The 18676-nt window shown below is 47.6% G+C and overlaps 4 protein-coding genes across 4 annotated transcripts; all 4 read right to left on the reverse strand.

Moving 5' to 3' along the window:
- Nucleotides 1-202: 202 nt before the first annotated feature.
- CTRU02_206661 (uncharacterized protein) lies at nucleotides 203-1357 on the reverse strand (the record flags this gene model as incomplete). The annotated part of the gene is made up of 2 exons (XM_036732016.1): nucleotides 203-924; nucleotides 988-1357. 2 exons carry the CDS (start codon nucleotides 1355-1357, stop codon nucleotides 203-205), a joined length of 1092 nt encoding a protein of 363 aa, XP_036576247.1.
- A 6137-nt stretch (nucleotides 1358-7494) lies between these two features.
- Nucleotides 7495-8652, reverse strand: CTRU02_206662 (transposase; the record flags this gene model as incomplete). Its single annotated transcript, XM_036732017.2, has 1 exon — nucleotides 7495-8652. The coding sequence occupies one exon, from the start codon at nucleotides 8650-8652 to the stop codon at nucleotides 7495-7497; it is 1158 nt and encodes a 385-aa protein (XP_036576248.2).
- A 796-nt stretch (nucleotides 8653-9448) lies between these two features.
- On the reverse strand, nucleotides 9449-10918 carry CTRU02_206663 (uncharacterized protein; the record flags this gene model as incomplete). Its single annotated transcript, XM_036732018.1, has 1 exon — nucleotides 9449-10918. One exon carries the CDS (start codon nucleotides 10916-10918, stop codon nucleotides 9449-9451), a length of 1470 nt encoding a protein of 489 aa, XP_036576249.1.
- A 2921-nt stretch (nucleotides 10919-13839) lies between these two features.
- On the reverse strand, nucleotides 13840-16067 carry CTRU02_206664 (MFS multidrug transporter; the record flags this gene model as incomplete). The annotated part of the gene is made up of 8 exons (XM_036732019.1): nucleotides 13840-14226; nucleotides 14297-14457; nucleotides 14521-15021; nucleotides 15093-15164; nucleotides 15216-15239; nucleotides 15301-15475; nucleotides 15528-15656; nucleotides 15720-16067. 8 exons carry the CDS (start codon nucleotides 16065-16067, stop codon nucleotides 13840-13842), a joined length of 1797 nt encoding a protein of 598 aa, XP_036576250.1.
- Nucleotides 16068-18676: the final 2609 nt, after the last annotated feature.

The following is an 18676-nucleotide window of genomic DNA, read 5'->3' on the forward strand; positions in this document are numbered from 1 at the left end:
GTTGATAAGTACATATACTCAAAGTATACCGAAAATAAACATGGTATTGGTCCTATATATGTGTACAAATTCCAAACAAACAACGCCAATCTATATGCTGTTTCAAATTCCAGGCTCAAAGAGTATAACAAAGTGTTCGGTCAAAGGATTTATGCATCCGAAGCCGCGCTATGCAATCTTTTTCATATGAGTTGATATGTACCTAGGAAGGGGGAGCAGTGCCGTTGGGGGGGCCACCAGAGCCGCCGGGGCCGCCAGCACCAGAGTTCTCGTTCTCGACACCACCATCAGCATAGTGGAATGCGGCAGGAGTAATGGTCTGGGACAGGGTGCTGTTGATACCGAAGGACAACCAAGCAAAGAGGCCGTCGGTAATGCTGTCTCCGAGCAGGGTGTACTCCATAACAGGGTCGACACCGTCGGTGGCGGTCTCCTCGCTCAGAATGCTGTCGTCGGCGTTGGTGGTAAGCTCCTGGGTGTTGGTGTTGTATGGGGCGAAGACCTCAACGGCGGAGATGAGATCCTGATCGAAGAAAGTCTGGCCGACGTGGCTGGCGGTAATCTGGTTGCCTAGGGTGTTGTTGGAGTAAAGGGTAGCGTTGTGGTGGACCATCAAGTGAATGTGGGTGGCACGGCTAGTGTAGTGGCCGGGGAAGATAGACTCGAACTGGGCAACACCATCGGCATCGGTAGGCTGAATGCCGCGAAGCCAGGTCTTGTCAATGTTGGACTCATCAGAAGAGTCACCGTTTCCGCTCGCGACAATGCCAGAGTAGACACCAGTAGAGTTGCAGTGCCACATTTCCAGGTAGACATTGGGCACGGGCTCGCAGGTATCAACATCAATGACCTGGTAGTCAAGAACGATGTCGACACCCTCTTGGTCCTCAATAATGTTGCGGCGGACATACTCGCCAGAAACATCTGTCATGTCGGTTAGTATACATGGTTGACCTACAGAGCTGTTCTCATTTGCGTTTAACTCACAGTATGGGCCCTGGGTAACTTCAGGAGTAAGAACACAGGAGTTGTTGCCAGCAAAAAGGGTGGCGGCATCAGTGTTTAGGGTGTATCCAAGCTCGGTTTGGTTGTGAGAAGCAGCCAGGACGGTAGCCGCATCGCGCTTCTGGATGTTGCGCTTCTGGCGGGCCTTCTCGACCTGTGCGGAGCGGCGGGCAACATTGCGGGCAGTGACACCACGTGCCTTGAGCTTATCAGCACAGTGAGCCAAGCTGGCGCGCTTAATGTTTCCGAGAAAGGCGCGACGCTCGGCAATCTCCTCGGTGAGGTCGTGGCCTGGATGGGCGACGGCGCCGGAGAGGAGGGCAAGGCCAGAGGCGATGGTAGAGAAGCGCATATCGGCAACTGTTAAACTTGTGAATAACGAAGGGTTGAGCAAAGATTGTGTTGGTTTGTCTTGATGAACAAGGTGCTTTGTTTCAAGTGAGAGTGGGAAGTCGGTGTCTGGAGAGTGAAAGTGATGCTGGTGAGGATTCCTCTCTAGATGTTGGTGACAACAAGCAGTAGTTATTATACTTGATGGCTCGCCATTCAAGACAGAGCATCCCCCACGATCCGCGGTACTGTCATGGCTACAGCTCGTTGCATGAGTTCAGCTGTGGAGTCTGAACCATCATAGCCATCCATCAAAGCCTCTCTTGTTGACCATGGAAGCGTGGAAGCGGGCTTCGATTACGTGGGCTCGGGGCAACGATTGAATTAGTGCTAATGCTCCACCTCTCCGGAAACATTAACGTTAGCTTTCCTTGTCCGGGAGCGCAGAGCCTCGGTTGAAGAATCCCTGGACGTCAACGACATTGCCCCCTTTACAGTTTACTCTTGATGAGAGGCAAGGCCCTTCAACTGACCTAGATTCAACTCCTTAGCAGGGATTAGAGCTGCCGCTGGCCACTGACGTGTCGTTCATATCAAATCAACCCCGGACGTAGGCCTCCACAGAGGCTAATTTTCCTACATAATCCTAGCAACAGCTTAACGACCGGATCACTCCGTTAGCCAGACACAGGACCTAAAAGCGGCCCTACACGCAAGCCTTCCGCTGAGAGTGGGGCCGGAGCCGCCGTCAAGCCTCCTTTTCAACGGAACTGCATCCCACATACCGAAAGGAACCCACTCTCCTCCGATGAACCGTTGACAGGGACGCGTTCATCGACGCGAGTCGCCCAACTAGCGTCCGCATTGCTTTTTAACTGATGCTGTAAAAATAGACTATTTTGCACAGCACCAAGGGCAATCGCCTCGGCAGTGTTGCCAGAACATTAGCTCAAGCCCTAACAGCCCAAAGCCTGCTTACAACAGTGCGTCACCTTGCGGGGCAGAACTCCTTATTATCCAACCAGAATTTCTGTTAAGGAATTCGAAAATCTTACGGGCTGGCTTATTAAGTCTAACAGGGAAGCGTTTCTGGGACAAATCTTTATTAGAAGTATTAAGGTGGCTCAGACCGGGATGATGATAGGATTACACAAGATCGAAAACCGTCAATTACACCCAGTGTGATTGTACGACCATATCAAGTGATTCTGAGCCTACGTCGTGGATATCATAAGGTACCCTAGTTGGTGAAAACTTGTGTCAAGGGTTCCCACTACATGAACATGATGATAGTTCCCAAGGTCAAAGCTGATAGCAATCCTGTCCCCTGGCTCTAAGTGGGCAGCCAATCATATTTTCAGTGAATGCGATTTGGTCATTGTGAACACAAACGTTTTGCTGTTGTTCTTCCAGTTTAAGCACTCTTTCATAATAAGGTACTGACAGGTAACTATATTGGTGGATAGCAAGTGTTCACCAATCGGACCAGCCCGTCTCTACACTTTCAGCATTAATCAGTTAACTACCGATTGGTCATTTGAAAAGTGATCTTCGTTAAGAGATGAATACGACAAAAGACCCCATCAAGATTGACAAAGGAACCAGCATCTTCGGAAGGTGGCATACACTCACTCATTACACTGGCAAGGGCTGTATGCAGACCGTCACATTAAAGGATTGAGAACGCGCAATGACTCTCCTTAAATCTTTGATTGTGCTAGAAAAATCGATCTCACCTTGACTTACAATGGGCTTGGTGTAAACTCTGAAACAGACTGTCAGAAGAAGTTTCTAATCAGCCTCAGCCATTACTTGCCATCGCAATTCATGGACCGTTCTATCGAAAAGGAAATTCAAAGAGCAACGAGAGGGATCCATGGCCTTGTTGAGCGTCAGAAACAATTAATGGGACAAGAAGGATGACCTTCAGATGACGTACCTGTCAAAGAGTTTGTGTATACGTTGTCTGCTGCACTGCCTGCCTGTACAATACGTACACAGGCCACGGCGTTCAAAAATACAGGGTCCTGTTAAGTTGCTTCAGGGGCCTACGGGAAGTGGGCAAAGTCCAAGACAGCGCGGCCTGAGCCACATCGCTGTGCACTGCGCCGATCTTTACTCAGTGGATACAAGCCAATGGGTGCTGTGCGTCGTCAGCCTAAGAAAAGATCCTGATCTCCACCAATTTTGGCCGATGAACAACTGGAAATCTCATCCCGACAACTTCAGTCTCTCGGAAACCAGAATGATGACCTTGCGAATATCCAAGTACGACTTAGGCCGGATTTTTGATCTCTAACGTTTAAGGTAAATCAAGCGCAGAGGCAGATTACCTTTTCTCACCGCAAGATCTCCCATGGAATTCAAGCTCAGCGCACTGCAACAAAACCTTCATCTAGGAGGTATCGGGTCCAATGTTCCATCGGAGCAAATCGGCTATACCCTCATAATCAACGCCTTCGATTGGTCTGAACGTGAATTTATTCCATTAGGTTAAGCTTTTGTGACAAATTTCTGAAATTCAGCTCACAGATGAAGAGTCCACGGCGTTACACTGACCCACCTGTTCTCGTTACTTGGCGATGTTCATAACCTACTAAATTTGAGAGGCTTGCTGGCAGCTTTTCATGCATCGGACTGTCCTCTTGATGTTCTATTCGAATTTGAAACCAACAAAGTCAAGAAGGCTGGCGCCTCTGCTTCCAGTACCCCATGAGAATGACAGAGTTGTACCTTGGGAAGTAATAAGCAAACAAAAGCTAGGTAACAAGGGAGAGAACTAAAGAGAATAAAAAACTGATAGTACTGTTGGAAAACTTGGATCTCTTAGTCTCCGCTTCCGTCTACCGGCCCTATACAAAAATCATCATTTGCCTCGCCTGCTGTCAATCTTGAAAAGCGCGTACAAGATGGAGAAGAGTCATATGTCAGGGAAAGGGCCAGTGATGACCTAACAGTATTATAGTAGAGTCAGATGTAGGCATCTCACTGCAGACAGAATATACGATAGGTTGCAGAAACACGTTGAAAGTCTACGGGGCTCCCTCGAGAGGTGTTCGTGGTTCGAGGGCCATGCCTGAACAATTCAACTGCCTAGGTAGTCATACGTCGTTGAGTTATTTTAAAAATTGTACTGAGGAGTAATACTACTGCAAAAAAGACATGGGCGGTATGGCTAGTAGGTCCAAGATTTAAATATTGTCCTGATGTGCCCGTATGGCTTATACTTTTATGGAATATTTTCATCTCTATCGTCATTGCAAGTCCTACTATCATCTTTCAATCCAATCAAGGTAGGAACAAAGTGCATGCCCGTTCAGGGAGGTACCCCCAAACATATGGTACGTGACAATGACACAATGTCCAGCCATAAGACACTGAGAAACGAATCAGTATCCATGTTGGAGTAACAATAGCATGCTGGGCCCTTTTTTGCAGTAAATCGCCCCAAGTAGCTGTGGCTAAATATTTCCCTTTTCATATCAGCAGATTGGATCCCTCTAACTCCTTGTTGCTGCTCACTTTTAAAACGCCTACCTAATTCAGTACCCTTCCAAGGCCAAGAGTCAGTCAAAACAATAATAACAGAATCAAGCTCTTTCAAACCACAGGTAGATAATCTTAAGTGATCGGCCCTTTGAGGCTACGCTGGTACTTCGCGACGTCCGTCTAAAAACCGACCAAAATTGCTCGAAACTGCCATGGATCACACATCAGAACAATATGGCTGTTAATAGAACACCTAATTAACCTCATGAGTGTTGAGAGATTCTTCTATCATGTAATCTAATCCTTCCAGTTATGTTCTTCACCAACGTTGAGACCCCGAGACAGAAATGCTGAGAAACAGCTATCTCGAGAACCACCGACCGCACGTAGAGGATTTCGACCCAGCACGTGAAGATGAAGGACAGGGACGGAATGATTAGTGACGGAGAAGAATTTCATGAGTCCATGTTCATTAACCGCTGCAATGGAGTTGGATACGCCTAATGCTTCATGTCTGGTTAAGGCGACAACTCAGCCCTTTGTTGCTATTGATGATGTCTTCACTATTGTGTACTCCCGGATGAGTTCTTCTGAAAAGTGAATCCACAGTGTCAAAGTTAACTGGGGGTGATTTTGAGGTATCATGAATATTAGCCTGTTATATTGCAACTATCCCCTAATAACTTGTTTGTCTCTAGGCAGATCAGATGTCGGCATATGACGGTGAGTTTGACAGTGGAAGTGGACGGCGCGGCTTGGTGACAAACGCTTCTCCCACCCATCGTGCCTGCAGGTTTAGTAAAAGTAGCAATTACATGTCATTCAAGCCATAACTCTTCATGGATTGTCATCAATTGGTCACCGAATTGCTGCTCTCTTGATCTTGCGTTCATACGCAAAGCTTTTCGAAGACCGTGAGCATGTACAAATGCATACCTGCAACTTTGATAGACAGCTGATATGAAACTTGTCTAGACCGCTCAGACTTGTACATTCCTATGTTTGGTCACTTTCTCCTCGGCTACAGTTATTGCCAAGTTTCCATCTTATTCACAGAAGAGAGTCCACATGGATTACCCTACTACTATCTAATTAGTTCTCGCTCTTCCATTTCCTGCTGGCGCAAGCTCTTTCAATGTTGACACCGCCGACGACCGCGTAACCGCCAGTAAACGGTTTGGAGTCTACGGCGAACAATTGCAAGCCGTCGTGCTCAAAAATTGCAGTATGTTATGGGCCGTCTTCTCTTGTCTTACCAAGGTAGGTCTGGGTTTAATGTCGTGTGGACACCATCGCTTGAATATCCGCCAAAAGTCCCGCATCCATGCTTCCGTCAGTCAAACATATCGCGCCTCTGGTCAAATAAACAAAATTTCAGTTAAAATCGTTGAGAGGGGGAATAGTACCCAGAATTGAAACAGCTCCAGACCCCTCAGTAATACCTCACATATAATTTGCTTTATAACAAGCCACCGACAAATTCTAAAGTCCACAGGGGTAATTTAGACATCTTTTATTGATTTCTAGACAGTTTTGCTTAGAAATGGACGATCATCGGACTCGGCCATGTACTTGGCAATTATCAACTGCTGTGATAGACCTGGACCCCCGTAGCACGTTAACAGTTGTAGCTCACTGTCTGCGCTTAATACTTTGCTATTCCGAAAAACGATACGTAGCCACAAGCGGTAGGCTTTTTGCTTTGCCGTACTGAGGTGATTATGGAGTGTAATTGCATGGGTGGTACTCGGCCAGTTTGTGGCTATGGGCAGCACAGCCTAGCCCATAATCACCGCTACTAGGCTTTAGGTTCCACCCCCCTAATCTACCTCTTAACGGCATTTAATCTCTACTTATGATTGGAGGAACTGTCAAGAGGCAGTCTCTAATTACCACCTGGCTCTAAGTACAAGTATTTGTCATCCCTGCTGCCAGTATACAGTGCGCCCCAATTCGCCTTTTTCTACTTTCACGTACTCTACATTACGAGTGGTAGTGGACAGTGACTTTCAGCAAATAAGAACCTTATTTGGAGACTTTGAGACACTAAATATCATACGTTGTTATTACTCTGTATGGTAAGGCGCAATTTGAGTATGATATGACTGCTGCGGACCTGGCAACCAAATTCGGCATCTACATCTGGACAGAGCGGCAGACCATGGAGTTTTCGGTTAACTTGGGTAGATATGGCATTTCGGTTATCATCAAATAAGCGCTTCCAATCGTTCCTTGGCCTACTCCGTACTTGATATTGAGTGTGCTTTGATAAATGTGTCTGTGCAATTAGACAAAAATTCTGAAATTTTATTTCGGTCGTGTCGTAAAAACTTAGCACAATTTTTTTATTTCCGGCGGTAATCCCGCCACTTGTGCATGATTCAGTGAGCTGTAGCGAAACCATGATGTAGGATCAGACGACGTCCCATCGTTTTCGGAAATGCCAAGGTACGAAGACTATTCATAGGCACTGTCAAACTGGAAAAGTTCGGTAGACGGCTTCATGTACCACGAGTCATCTTGAGATGAGATGACGCAAATAAGGGATGGTTTGCGCCGACGTTTGACGAAAATCTTTCTTGAATAACGTCGCACACCCACTTCTCGCACACCCCCACATTTCGCACACCCATAAATTGGGTCATCATGAGGTATTCATCAACTTCATAACTATAAGTCTGATTCGTCTCCTGCAACTGTGATACTATCGCCAGTTTTAATAGGTAATTCAGGCTCGCTAGATTCATCTGAGCTATCCTCAATTTCGCCAGCCTCAATTTGGGCTTTGTGAATTGCCTCAATGTTGGCAAACTTCGAATTTGGGCTCATTTGGACCTTACGCCGCTTCCGTACCATTCCAGCCTCAACTTCTGCTTCCAACATTGCAATCTTCTTCTCTGCTGTAGCCAATTGATAGTCCTTTTCATCAAATTCCTTTTGAACCTTCCGAAACAACAGTCGCTGCGTTTGCTGATCTTTATCCAACTTGCTGAATAAGCTAAGTTGATCATATAGATCAACTGTCTTCTTGGGCGTTGACCAGGCTACTATGGATGTAGCAGATGCCCAGTTTTCGTCTTTTCCACCATCAGAGGCCCTCATAGGCGTAGAATAGCCTGGCTTTGAGGGCTTGGAAGCATTCTCAAGCAGTAGAGGGCTCATGAGCGGTCGAGCTATCGAAATGGGCCATAGTCCTGTTGCTTTCCAGCCGCTTCTGATATTCTTGCTTGAAAATGCCATCTGGCGTGCTTTTCCATAGCAGGTAAGAAAGTTCCGTTTGCCTACAACTGTAGAATCGTTGTGTTGAATGAGGTATCCAAGCTCTTTTCGATAGGTCGCCTTGAGAGGCCCAAAGACTGCTTGGTCTAGAGGTTGGAGAACGTGGGATGTATGTGGCGGTAGGAAAAGGAGATATATCTTGTGTTTATAACAGAGATACATAAATTCTGTTGTTTCATGACTGCCATGACCGTCTAGGATCAATAGTCTCTGCTCAGAGGGATGATCAGGCTTAGTCAGAGGGATAAAGATGTTCTCAAGCCATTCCACAGCTGTAGAGTCTGAAGTCCAGCCATTCTCAGTTGCTGTGAACTTCCAACCACTGTAAATATCACGTTTATGGATATCAAGAGGAAACCATTGTTGTTGAACCGATTTCCCTCGATAAATAACAAGTGGAGGAAGCGCCTGACCAGTTGCAGAGACACACTCAAGCATAGTTGTCCAAGCCCGAGACCCAGGCTGTTTTTTTCGCATTGATGAGCTTTCTGATGATCCCAGTACTAAGCCATTTGATCCTCTGCCTTCTAGGATACCAGTTTCATCCATGTTATAGCGATGATGTGGTTTGATCGCCTTGATCTCTGGAAGGGCGAGTTGTTGAAACCATTGCCTGATTACATTAGTTGAGGCCCCATTGACACGCTTAGAATCGATGGCTCTAGCTCTATGAACCTTGATTGATGGATTTCTCTTAATAAAGAACTGAATCCAGTTTCTCCCAAGTGGCTGGGTAGTGCCTCTGATGTCTAGGATTCGCTGGGCAAATTCCTTGAGTTGTTGATGTGTTGGCGGCAGCCCTAACGCCGCCTGGATACGCACCCATTCAGCTAAGTGACTTTCCTGTGCTGGAGATAGCTTCTGGAAGCTAGAGAAAGCTACATTTCTTGCCTGTGAACCCTTTAATCGAGACTGGAGGGTTGATGGTGGAATTCCAGCATCATGAGCTGCCTTTCGGACACTCTGCCCACTTGCAACTGCATTGAGAGCTTGATTGACTTCTGTTTCCGTATACTGGCCCATTAAGCGTATAAGAGTAACTATTCAAAGAATTATAATAATCGCTGTAAAAGTGGTGAAGATATTAAAGAATGTTGAAGAGGGTAAAATTCTACATGAGCGATTTATGGGTGTGCGAAATGTGGGGGTGTGCGAGAAGTGGGTGTGCGACGTTAATGAGCAAGATGGAAAGTACTGCACTGCGGAACGTGCACTTTTTAACGAGTCACTTGGGAACCGGTCAGAATCAAAATGCTGAATTTCAGTCGAAAGACTGCTGGTATCAACTGATGCTTATCTGGTCTTAGTATACAACAAAATTCGATTTTCAAAGATGTACGCTGTGTCATAATTCATCTGCAAGCCACCTAATAACCCGGAGTGACTCCATCACTCTTTGGTGTCTCTGGCTTACTTCAGCCAGAGCGAAGTTGCCCATCATAATCATCGGAGAGAAAGATCCGCCCGGAGACGGCTCCGAAAAGCCATCAGTGTCTTGGCTTGCGGCATCCTGGAAGTCGTAGCTGACCGCCCCTTGCGTGGCGGTGTATCCACCTTGGTTTTGGACCTTCATACTCTGGATTGTAGGGTTCTCCATTGAAACAGCCACAAAGCGGCTCTCCGTGGACTTGTTCAATCGCTTCATCATTCGAGACAGAAGGAAAACGACCGAGTTGACATCCAAGTCAAAAGAGCTGACGAGGTTGAATTTGTTGAGATTCCCCGTGGGGGCGCTGTTGAAGAAAGGCTGTGTCAAGCCCATGTCGCTGGTCGGGCTTGGACCCTGGCTTTGGCGGGAGCATTGCAAACGTGCTCTCAATGCAGAAAGAAGCTCATCATACGAGTCCAAAAGAAGTAAATAACATGTAATAAAGAGAGAAATTGTAATCGCGCAGTATGGGTTCTGCTGTAATTGCGACTCTGTTGCTGTGTAGTTGGTGGCAGGCACATTGAAGCCGGCAGGGTCGGATCCGGCGCCCCATGTCGATGATAGCGGTGAAGTAGACCGCCTACCCTCGACACTGGGTCTCAGTTGCGGTAAACTTTCCACAATTTCGATCAGAGTTTCGGTTGAGTGGACGGCTGTGTTGATGGCAGCCGACAAGCCGTCGACGTCTTGTGTCTTGGTCATGTGGCGAGAAAACAACCGTGACTGCAGGTCAAGTAGTCGCTGAGTCGCAGGCTCGGTCGACTTGGGTTCTGGTGAAGAGGGAAGGGTATCACATGCGAAAGATTCCGGGTGTCCGAAATCGTTTTGTGGCTCGCAACTTGGCATCCATGTATCGTCCGAGCCATTGGGGAGAGAGCCAACCGTTGTTGGTGGCGTCAAGGGCATAACATGGGAGTCTGGAAGAATTGCGTCGTCTTGGTGTTCCAGAAACCTCAGTGCGTCTTGGTCCATCCACTCAGTTGAGACCATCTTCGGGTCATTGTTATGTAAAAGCCCAAGCAGTGGATCTTCAAAGTTCTCAGTCCAAGTGGTGTCCTCTGCAGGGTGACTCTGAATGATGTCCAAGCCATATTGAAAGTCGTTCGCATCGTTGTTAGTAGGTGTTGGGATTTCGGAATGACTTGATTGGACTGTTACGTTCGACATTGTCGAAGCCCGACGATATCCGGATGGTTGTGTCGGCGCGTTGGTGTTTTCCTGATTCAGCCTCTTCTTTGCCGGCCGACCCATCCTTCGCGGCGGGCTATAGAAACAATCGATCTGGAGTCTTTGGCATCTTTCGCATTTGGCAGCTCCAGACTCTCTGGAGCACCGACTCTTAAGTGCTCGGCAACGGTCGCAGGCGCTTCTTTGAGAGAACAACATGTTTGCGGAATGGTTCATGTATGTGCGCGGCTAGATAAGAGGAGACGAACAAGTACAGTGACATTAAGCGAGAACTGCTCAAGCTTATATCTATCTATGCCCTTCTCAAAACTGAAAGATGCTTCAAAAATAGTTAACCTTGCCAAGACGCGCCGTAGCCACGCCAAGGACACCCGCGCGTTCGACTCATGTCAGGGTTCTTGCGCGGGGGCGGGGGTTGCTTGTCAGATCTAGATGAGATGCGTCGGTTGAACCTTCCCTACCCCTTTGGGCCAAGGTATCATGCGCATTGTTGAATTCTTATTTTAAGGTTTCTAGGAAACCTCTCATGTATGATATGTCGACTCAGCGCTCATTTGCATGCCATGACGCCGATCTGACTTGGCACACGTCGCCTTTACCACAACTCTGGAATAGTACTAAACGTTGAGAGTTGAAGGGGTGACAAGGCTTTCCAGCTAGGCGTAACCGCCACGTTGGACAGCCTCTGCAGCTCATTGATAAACCGCCACGTTGGACAGCCTCTGCAGCTCATTGATTGGCTTCCAAAATATGCAACATCAATATGCCTCTCCGAACTCTCTTTGAATTGGGGCCCACTAGTGGGTGGTTCGGAAGATGGGGCGACTGGCCAATTGCTATTCAATACTTTACGACAAAACTAAATTCATATGATCTTTTGAAAGAACCGCTCAAGGGCCCATACATTCACTTTCAAAACGATGGTTCTACATTAGTTGATTGTCCTTTAGTTCAATGTATTGCAGTCAGACATATTTCGTGACAGCTTTCGAGTGTCTTCTAAAAACAACACATTGCCAAGACCAGAGTGCCGAGTGGGGAACTGGTAGGCATATTAGAGGGCCAAGAAATCGATAGTGTCTACTTTGGAAACGACGAGAGGTTGAAATAGATGCCCAACACCTTAATCCAGCGGCCATGGAGAAGGCTGTCCAAGATGGATAATCTGGAAAGCCTCATCAGGTCTTGGCAGGTTTGAGCACTACGAGTCGAGATGGAGGCCCTGCTACACTACCTTTTAAACCAATTTGAGCGAATAAAATTAGAGTTCTCACCTGGGTGGGCTGTGACAACTATGCCATATCACCTGGGATGGCACAGGCTTCTTGGAGCCACCCGACGAGCCGCCGAACGTGCTCGGCGGGCACTAGGCCCCGCGCCCGCGGGTTTCTCCCGGCCATGCTGCCTCGATCTGCGGCTGTGGCACGTGAATTCTTTTCTTGGGGCTGTGTCTGTTTTTCGCGCTAGAACATTTTGGTTGAGAGCATGGCTGGAGTTCTTGGCGATGTGAGTAAAATAGATTGAATCAAGAAACGCCATGAATGTGCGGCTTGGCAAAAACGAGGGGAAACGGCGGACAATAGCAACCTTGATAGTATCGTGTTCGAGCTCACCAGTGTGTGCATTGTCGCCCTGAAGCGGAAAGCCATTCGTCATCCGCATCGACCTCAACATTACCGCCTTAGGCGCGAGTCTTTCTGCACGAGGGACAGCCCACCACCCCTTCAATGATTCAACAACATTTGGTGAAATTCTGTCCTAGGGCAAGTTCGAGTCCGAAGCTGCGGGACGACAAGACGAACTCGTCGATCGCGCGAACTTTAACACGGTAGGCAAGCTCGTTTTCTCTTAGGTATGCACAATGCCACGGGCACACCGTTGTCTCTTGACTCAAGAGCGGGCCAATTGGTCCCTAAACGCATGTCGAGACTGTCCAAGCGCATTGGTCAGGTAACATCTCCCGCAAGTTACCTCTCAGATCTGTTTCAGCATGCCTCGTGGGAGCAATCAAGCGCCTATTTCTGAAGAATGAGTCGCCAGTGATGCAGATACTACAATTGGTTTTAGAGAAGCGCAACTTGACTCAAGTGAGGTTCTGGTCGGCGCCGCCTTTCAAAATTTCGTGAATGAGCAAGACAGTTGGCTTAACTCGAGGATGATTACAGCACCTGGTGATTAGCTTCTTTTTGCCTTTTGATTTGTTCTTTCAAACTTAATCGTGAATAAAACAATCGGGGAAAATGAAAAGCCACCTCTGAGTTATACTATGCACAAGCGGGCGAAATCTGCCAGACAACAGCCGTAGTTCTACACTACTCAACGGCGAACACAAACTGTGGCCCACTTCGGAGGATGTTCCTCCGTCGATCCTAACGCCATTTGGTTCTAAGAGCAAACTAGAGAATTCAATTCAGTCGACAACGACGCGGCCTTTGCTGCACATCCCTTAGGTGGAAGTTCAAAAGGGCTGAATCGTGCCAAAGGCACCAGAAAGACTCTTGATTCAGCCGCATAGGCGAGACCTCAGTCGCGTTGGCTCCCACATCCCGAGATTAAGGCAAGGAACCCCAAATGCAGTCTTGTTTATTCCCAACCAGCCGGAGTCTCTCCACGAGCGACTATGCATGAGTTTACCTACCTTTGCGCGAATCCTCAATATGCATGCTGTTTAAGAGAGTCGGCCTTGGAGGTAGAAGTGTGTAGCTAAGACATTGAGATTTCCCAGACAGTTGATATGTTACGCTTCTGCCCCGGGGAAGTTCGTTTTGTGTCTATTTCCGCGTTTGAGATAGTTCACTAGGTTCTGGAGCTGATTCACAGAGATCAGACACACAAAACTGAACTCGCGGTCACAAATGTCCATCGTTCCGTCAGCCTGATTATCTTGTTATGAAGTCCCATCTTCAACGTTCATTCCGGGCGGCTGGTTTAAGAAGAATCGTTGTTATCACACTTTTGAGATGAGTAACTCTCAAAATCGACTTCATCTGTTTGCTCTGTCTGCTGTCTCTCTTCTTTGCAGCGGATTATAGATCAAGCCGAGGTCAAGAGAATACCATGACAAATAATTTGCTATTAAGATTGTTTTTTGGCAACCTAAGTTGAACTTTAATCTTTATTCAAGATGGCCTCGAGTCAGGTTTCGGGGATTTGTTGGGGGGCCGAATGTCCTTCCACCCTAGGCCCCACGAAAAACAGAATGATGCTAATGCCAATCCCAATGACAAGTAAAACTCCTTGTTGATGCTCGACACGTAGGCCATCAAAACCCCGGGAAGGGCAGCCTCAGCCACCGCTTTGCGGAACCCAGTTGCTCCAGCCTCGATTACCAAGTCTGGATCGACATTGGGCGCAAACCGAGGAAGATCTGTCTTCAACGCCCCAACAAAGATTGCATTGCCTATAGCCAGTGCAACAGCGGATCCCATGAATTGCGAAAACGTCACAAAAGACATGCCATAGGAAATTTGTTCCGGTGGCAGGTTGGCTTGTACAGCAATGCTAGGCTGGTTGTTGTCAGCAGTGATGTACGAGGCAACGGGGGCAACTTATGAACAGTCTGGGGATGGGACTTACGATCTGCAACACAACGCCACGACCTGCACCAGTGAGGAGCTGAAAGATAACCCACTGCGCAGTCGGCGTTGTTGGTGTGAGCGTTGTAAACAAACCGCTTGCAATAATGGTAACGGCAGTTCCTCCAACGGCCCACGGCAGATAGTAACCAAGTTTACCCACTGAAAGAGGAGTGGAGCATTAGCCAAAGCTTGTTCGAGGCAACAGATTGGGGCTCAACTCACCCAATATGCCTCCACCCAATGCAGCTGCTAGTTGGGATAGGATGCTGGGCAAAACATTGACTCCGCTCTGAGAAGGTGTTACGCCTTGAACAGCCTGGAAATAGAGCGGGAGCAAGTATATCTGGATCATAGCGGAACCAATCATTGTGAAGTTGGTCGAGGCGGCGCACCAGACTGGTCTCTTTCCGGCCATTGATGGAGGAATGAGTGCATCATCACCTTTTCGATAATTCCAAGTCAGAAAAGCGACTAAAGCCACGGCGGACCCGCATAACATCCCAATAACCGTTGGGCTGCTGAATTCCTCTTTTCCTCCAAGTTCCAGAGCCAGAAGCAACAACACGGCAGCTCCGGCGCATAAGACAAACCCAACGAAGTCGAGATAATGATGTAGCTTCGGAATGACAGCCATCGGACTGGGCTTCGGCACTTGGTCGGGTATGTCTGTCCACACAAGAAGTGGCAAAACGAGCCCGCCGATGGGAAGGTTGATGTAGAATGCTGCACAGGGTCGTCTGATGTTAGCACCGAGACCTTTCTTGATAACTTGCAGCACATTGGAAGTTACTCACTCCATCTCCACGTGCTGTATTGAGTTATTACGCCACCAAGTACTGGGCCGAAAACCCCGCCGCTGTTCGCGACTGGCTCAGCTTTGTTAGCTCAACTTCCACAGTTGGAGTGACATAACCTACGGCCAATGAGCAAACCCGTTAGCGCTAAAAGGTTTTGTGTTAGTACATCAGACGCAAACTCATTGACGTGAAAGGCAAATCGTACCAGGCCTCTTCTCCAGAGGTACACTTCCAGCAATGATCGTAAGGCCACCGCTCATGATACCGGCGCTCCCCACTCCCGCGACGACTCTTCCGACAATCAAGATCGTCGAGGACGGCGCAGCTCCGCAGATCAAAGACCCAAGCTCGAATATCATCAAAAAAGTAAAAAAAGACCACTACGGCCATCAGTGTTACTGCAGCATGTACGTAGAATGTTGTAAGAGATACCTTTGAGCTAAAGTATCGATAAACCTTGCCAGTGAGCGGCTGAAATGCTGCATTTGCAAGATGGTATGCGCTTCCATACCAGCCAATATCACCAAGAGAGTGGAATTCGTCAGTGATTGCAGGAATCGCCTGCAGTTCAGACGAGGTTAGTCAATAAGGCTCCAGCAAACAGTCTTCCAGGACGTGTCTTACAGTGACGATAATAGAGCTGTCTAAGAACATGAGCCAGCAGACGATGGTCACACAAGCCATCACCAAAATTAATTTAGTACCAGACAAGTACTTTGGTGGTGGTGGAACCTCAAGCGGCACCAGATCATCTTTTTTTGGTTGAATAGGTTCCGCGTTCATGCTTACCTCCCTTTCCTGTGAGTATGTATTACTGCTTGTTTTGTCATCCGCAAAAACAGCAGGAAACATGTCTGTGGAGGTGAGGTTCAGATCTATGTAAAGTGTCTGCCTGTCGGTCATTGTAACAATGCTGCGCCTCCTGACCGTGGAGGCTCTGTCCATGGAATGGGCGTCTGGTTCGCGATCCATGGCGCTAATCTTGCAGATGTCGATCAATCAAAGGCGTGAAAGTGCAAGAATCCCCTCCAAAACTGGGACCGAGAATACTTGGCACAGGGGGAAAACTGTTAAGAAGCCACAGAAAGGGGCGTGGTTACGGTAATATCTTAGGCTTTGGTCCCAACCCTAGGCAAGGCTTACTAGTCCACAGGTTCGGGCATTTGCCTGTGAGTGGCTTGAATGACGGGAGTTTAAGCTTTACACAGCAATCTGGGCTTCCATGACACAAGAAATATTATGCCAATTGGGATCTGCCAGTGTCGCAGGAAAGTCAGGTATAAACGTCCGCGACTCATGAACTGCATGGATGGTCGACTTAGCTGTTCTCAGCTGCGTTTCTGGACGAAAGTCTATTAGGGTCACCTCCGAGGAAAGGTTCAACACGACCCAGCATACGGGTAACACGGATATCTAGGTGGTCTGAGCCAGCGGGCTTTTCCGCCCTATTTGGGTGAAACTGCGACGATATTAACCCCATTACAAGATGGTTTTCCGCTCAAATTAGACAATAACGCAGCCTGGCAATCGCCGAGGGGAGGGTGGTGTAGCTGTTGACTCTTAACCTCCAGTTTTGGGTCAGTTTTGTGGTCAAGTAAAATCTCGTGAACGTAGGAGATAGGTGGGACTTGCGCCATCCACCGTTTGTTGCTCGAGAAGCAATTTAAAGACGATTTGCGATATTTATTGAAAAGGCTTGGCGTTCTGATGAAGGTGCACCATTGTATCACAAAGAGAATGCGCTATGTTGGTAGACAACCTAGCTGAGCGGTGCCGCCTCCGTCATTAGCTTTCCATTTCCATTTCAAGCGGCCGACCTTTTACGACTCTGTTAACTCCAAAACCATCGTAGCCCATCCATCACCAAAAGAATATCCCAAAAATCTCTTCAAGTACTGATTAAATGAACCGTTTGACTGACACTATCTATAGAGTCTCTGCAAGACGTTAGATGTACCTATCTTGTGTAAACAACGAAGTAGTGGACTTAACAAAAGCTTTACTGTCCTGTCATTGTGACAAAGATAATTCCCAAGTTGATAGCCATACAGTATGATCTTGGCCACCTTAAGATGCTGACAGAAGAGCTACCTTGTAAAGAGTCGACGATTGTATGGCGTCCAACATGGAACGATATCACCAGAGGCTTCAAAGATCACAACAGCCTCCGCGATGTTATCCAAAAACTGACTCTAGCAGTAACGATATTTCTAGTCACACTAGCTACAATAGTTCCCCACTTCTCATCTTTCTCCTCAAGTAATTACATTGGGCCCTTCTATTTGTATTCGTTGATGTTCTCGGAGCTGCCAAATCTCTGGATACAATTCGTCATTGGAAAAGAACAGATCAAATTTCCCTATATCTCACGACAAGTTGCCTGCGTAACCTAAGATAACCATCCACGGGCTTATAGTGGCATATATCAGTTAGTAACTGCTCCAGCTATACATCTACAGCCAACACACATATTACATCATACAACCACATAGCCCGACTGTTGGAATAGCCGGAACTCCGGGTTGAAGTGGCTCCGTCGCCGGCAGTCCTGCCGGCACCCGGGCTGCCCACGTGACGGGCAGACCGGCTGACGGCTATAAGTTCAACAGCCACTTCCTCCAGCACTTCTGCTGGAACTTCTTCCATATACAGACACAGACAGAAATACAGACCAGTTTCCCCATCAGTTATCCCACTTCACGGGTATCCTGTGATACCAACACCGACAGACGAGCTAAAACTCTCAGGCCACTAGCTCTTGGTCGTCATGGGCATCTGTGTGAATTGACAGTGCCATGCTTAGCTTTTTTGGTATCGAAGACTGTGCTGTTTTTGAGTTCTGGGCTTAAAAAAAGTGTCTTGTGTATTGTATTCTTCCTCCTTTTTCCAAATGGGTTGCCTACAGGTCAACTAGAGTTTCCCAAGAGTTGCTCGGTCAAAGCTCGAGGATTTGGGTAGGAGGTAAAGATAAATTGTGTCATGTACGCCATTGATGGTACCATTGCCGCTTTTGTTTTCATCAATTTCAGCTTCCATACCAACATGTCAACTTTCTAGTCGTGAGACATTAGGTGCCAAAACCAAGACTATTACAAGGTCACAGGGTGGTATTTCTTACACATACTCAAAAGTTTCTGGTGCACACCCTGAAGTTTCGGATGGGACGCAGTCTGAATGACTAAGTAGCACAGCCAGCCACGTTGGCGAGGCTAAAATCTATTTGGGCGGGTCAACGAATGCGGCCCGCGCGGAATTCGGGAACGGCTAGAATATACTATGTCTCACAGCTAAACGAGAAGCAATTAACCAGCAGGAACATGGCTCAAACCCTTCACTGCACATAATGGCGCTAGAACCGTCGGCAATTACATCTTGGCGGAACCACCGCTTGCGTGGTATTAGTGATGCGGCAACTAGAGCAACGCAATGGCTGTTCGGGATGCAATTCCACGTGGTCCATATTTACAGACAGTTAGAAAACACTACATTGTCTTCATCGCCAGCCATGCTGCTAGGGAATGGTTCAGCTAAGCATTAAAAGTCAAGTCATCGACGACCTTTTGTGTTGAAATTTGCAGCTG

Source organism: Colletotrichum truncatum, assembly GCF_014235925.2.
Source record: "Colletotrichum truncatum strain CMES1059 chromosome Unknown Contig_0003, whole genome shotgun sequence".
Taxonomy (NCBI): Eukaryota; Fungi; Ascomycota; class Sordariomycetes; order Glomerellales; family Glomerellaceae; genus Colletotrichum; species Colletotrichum truncatum.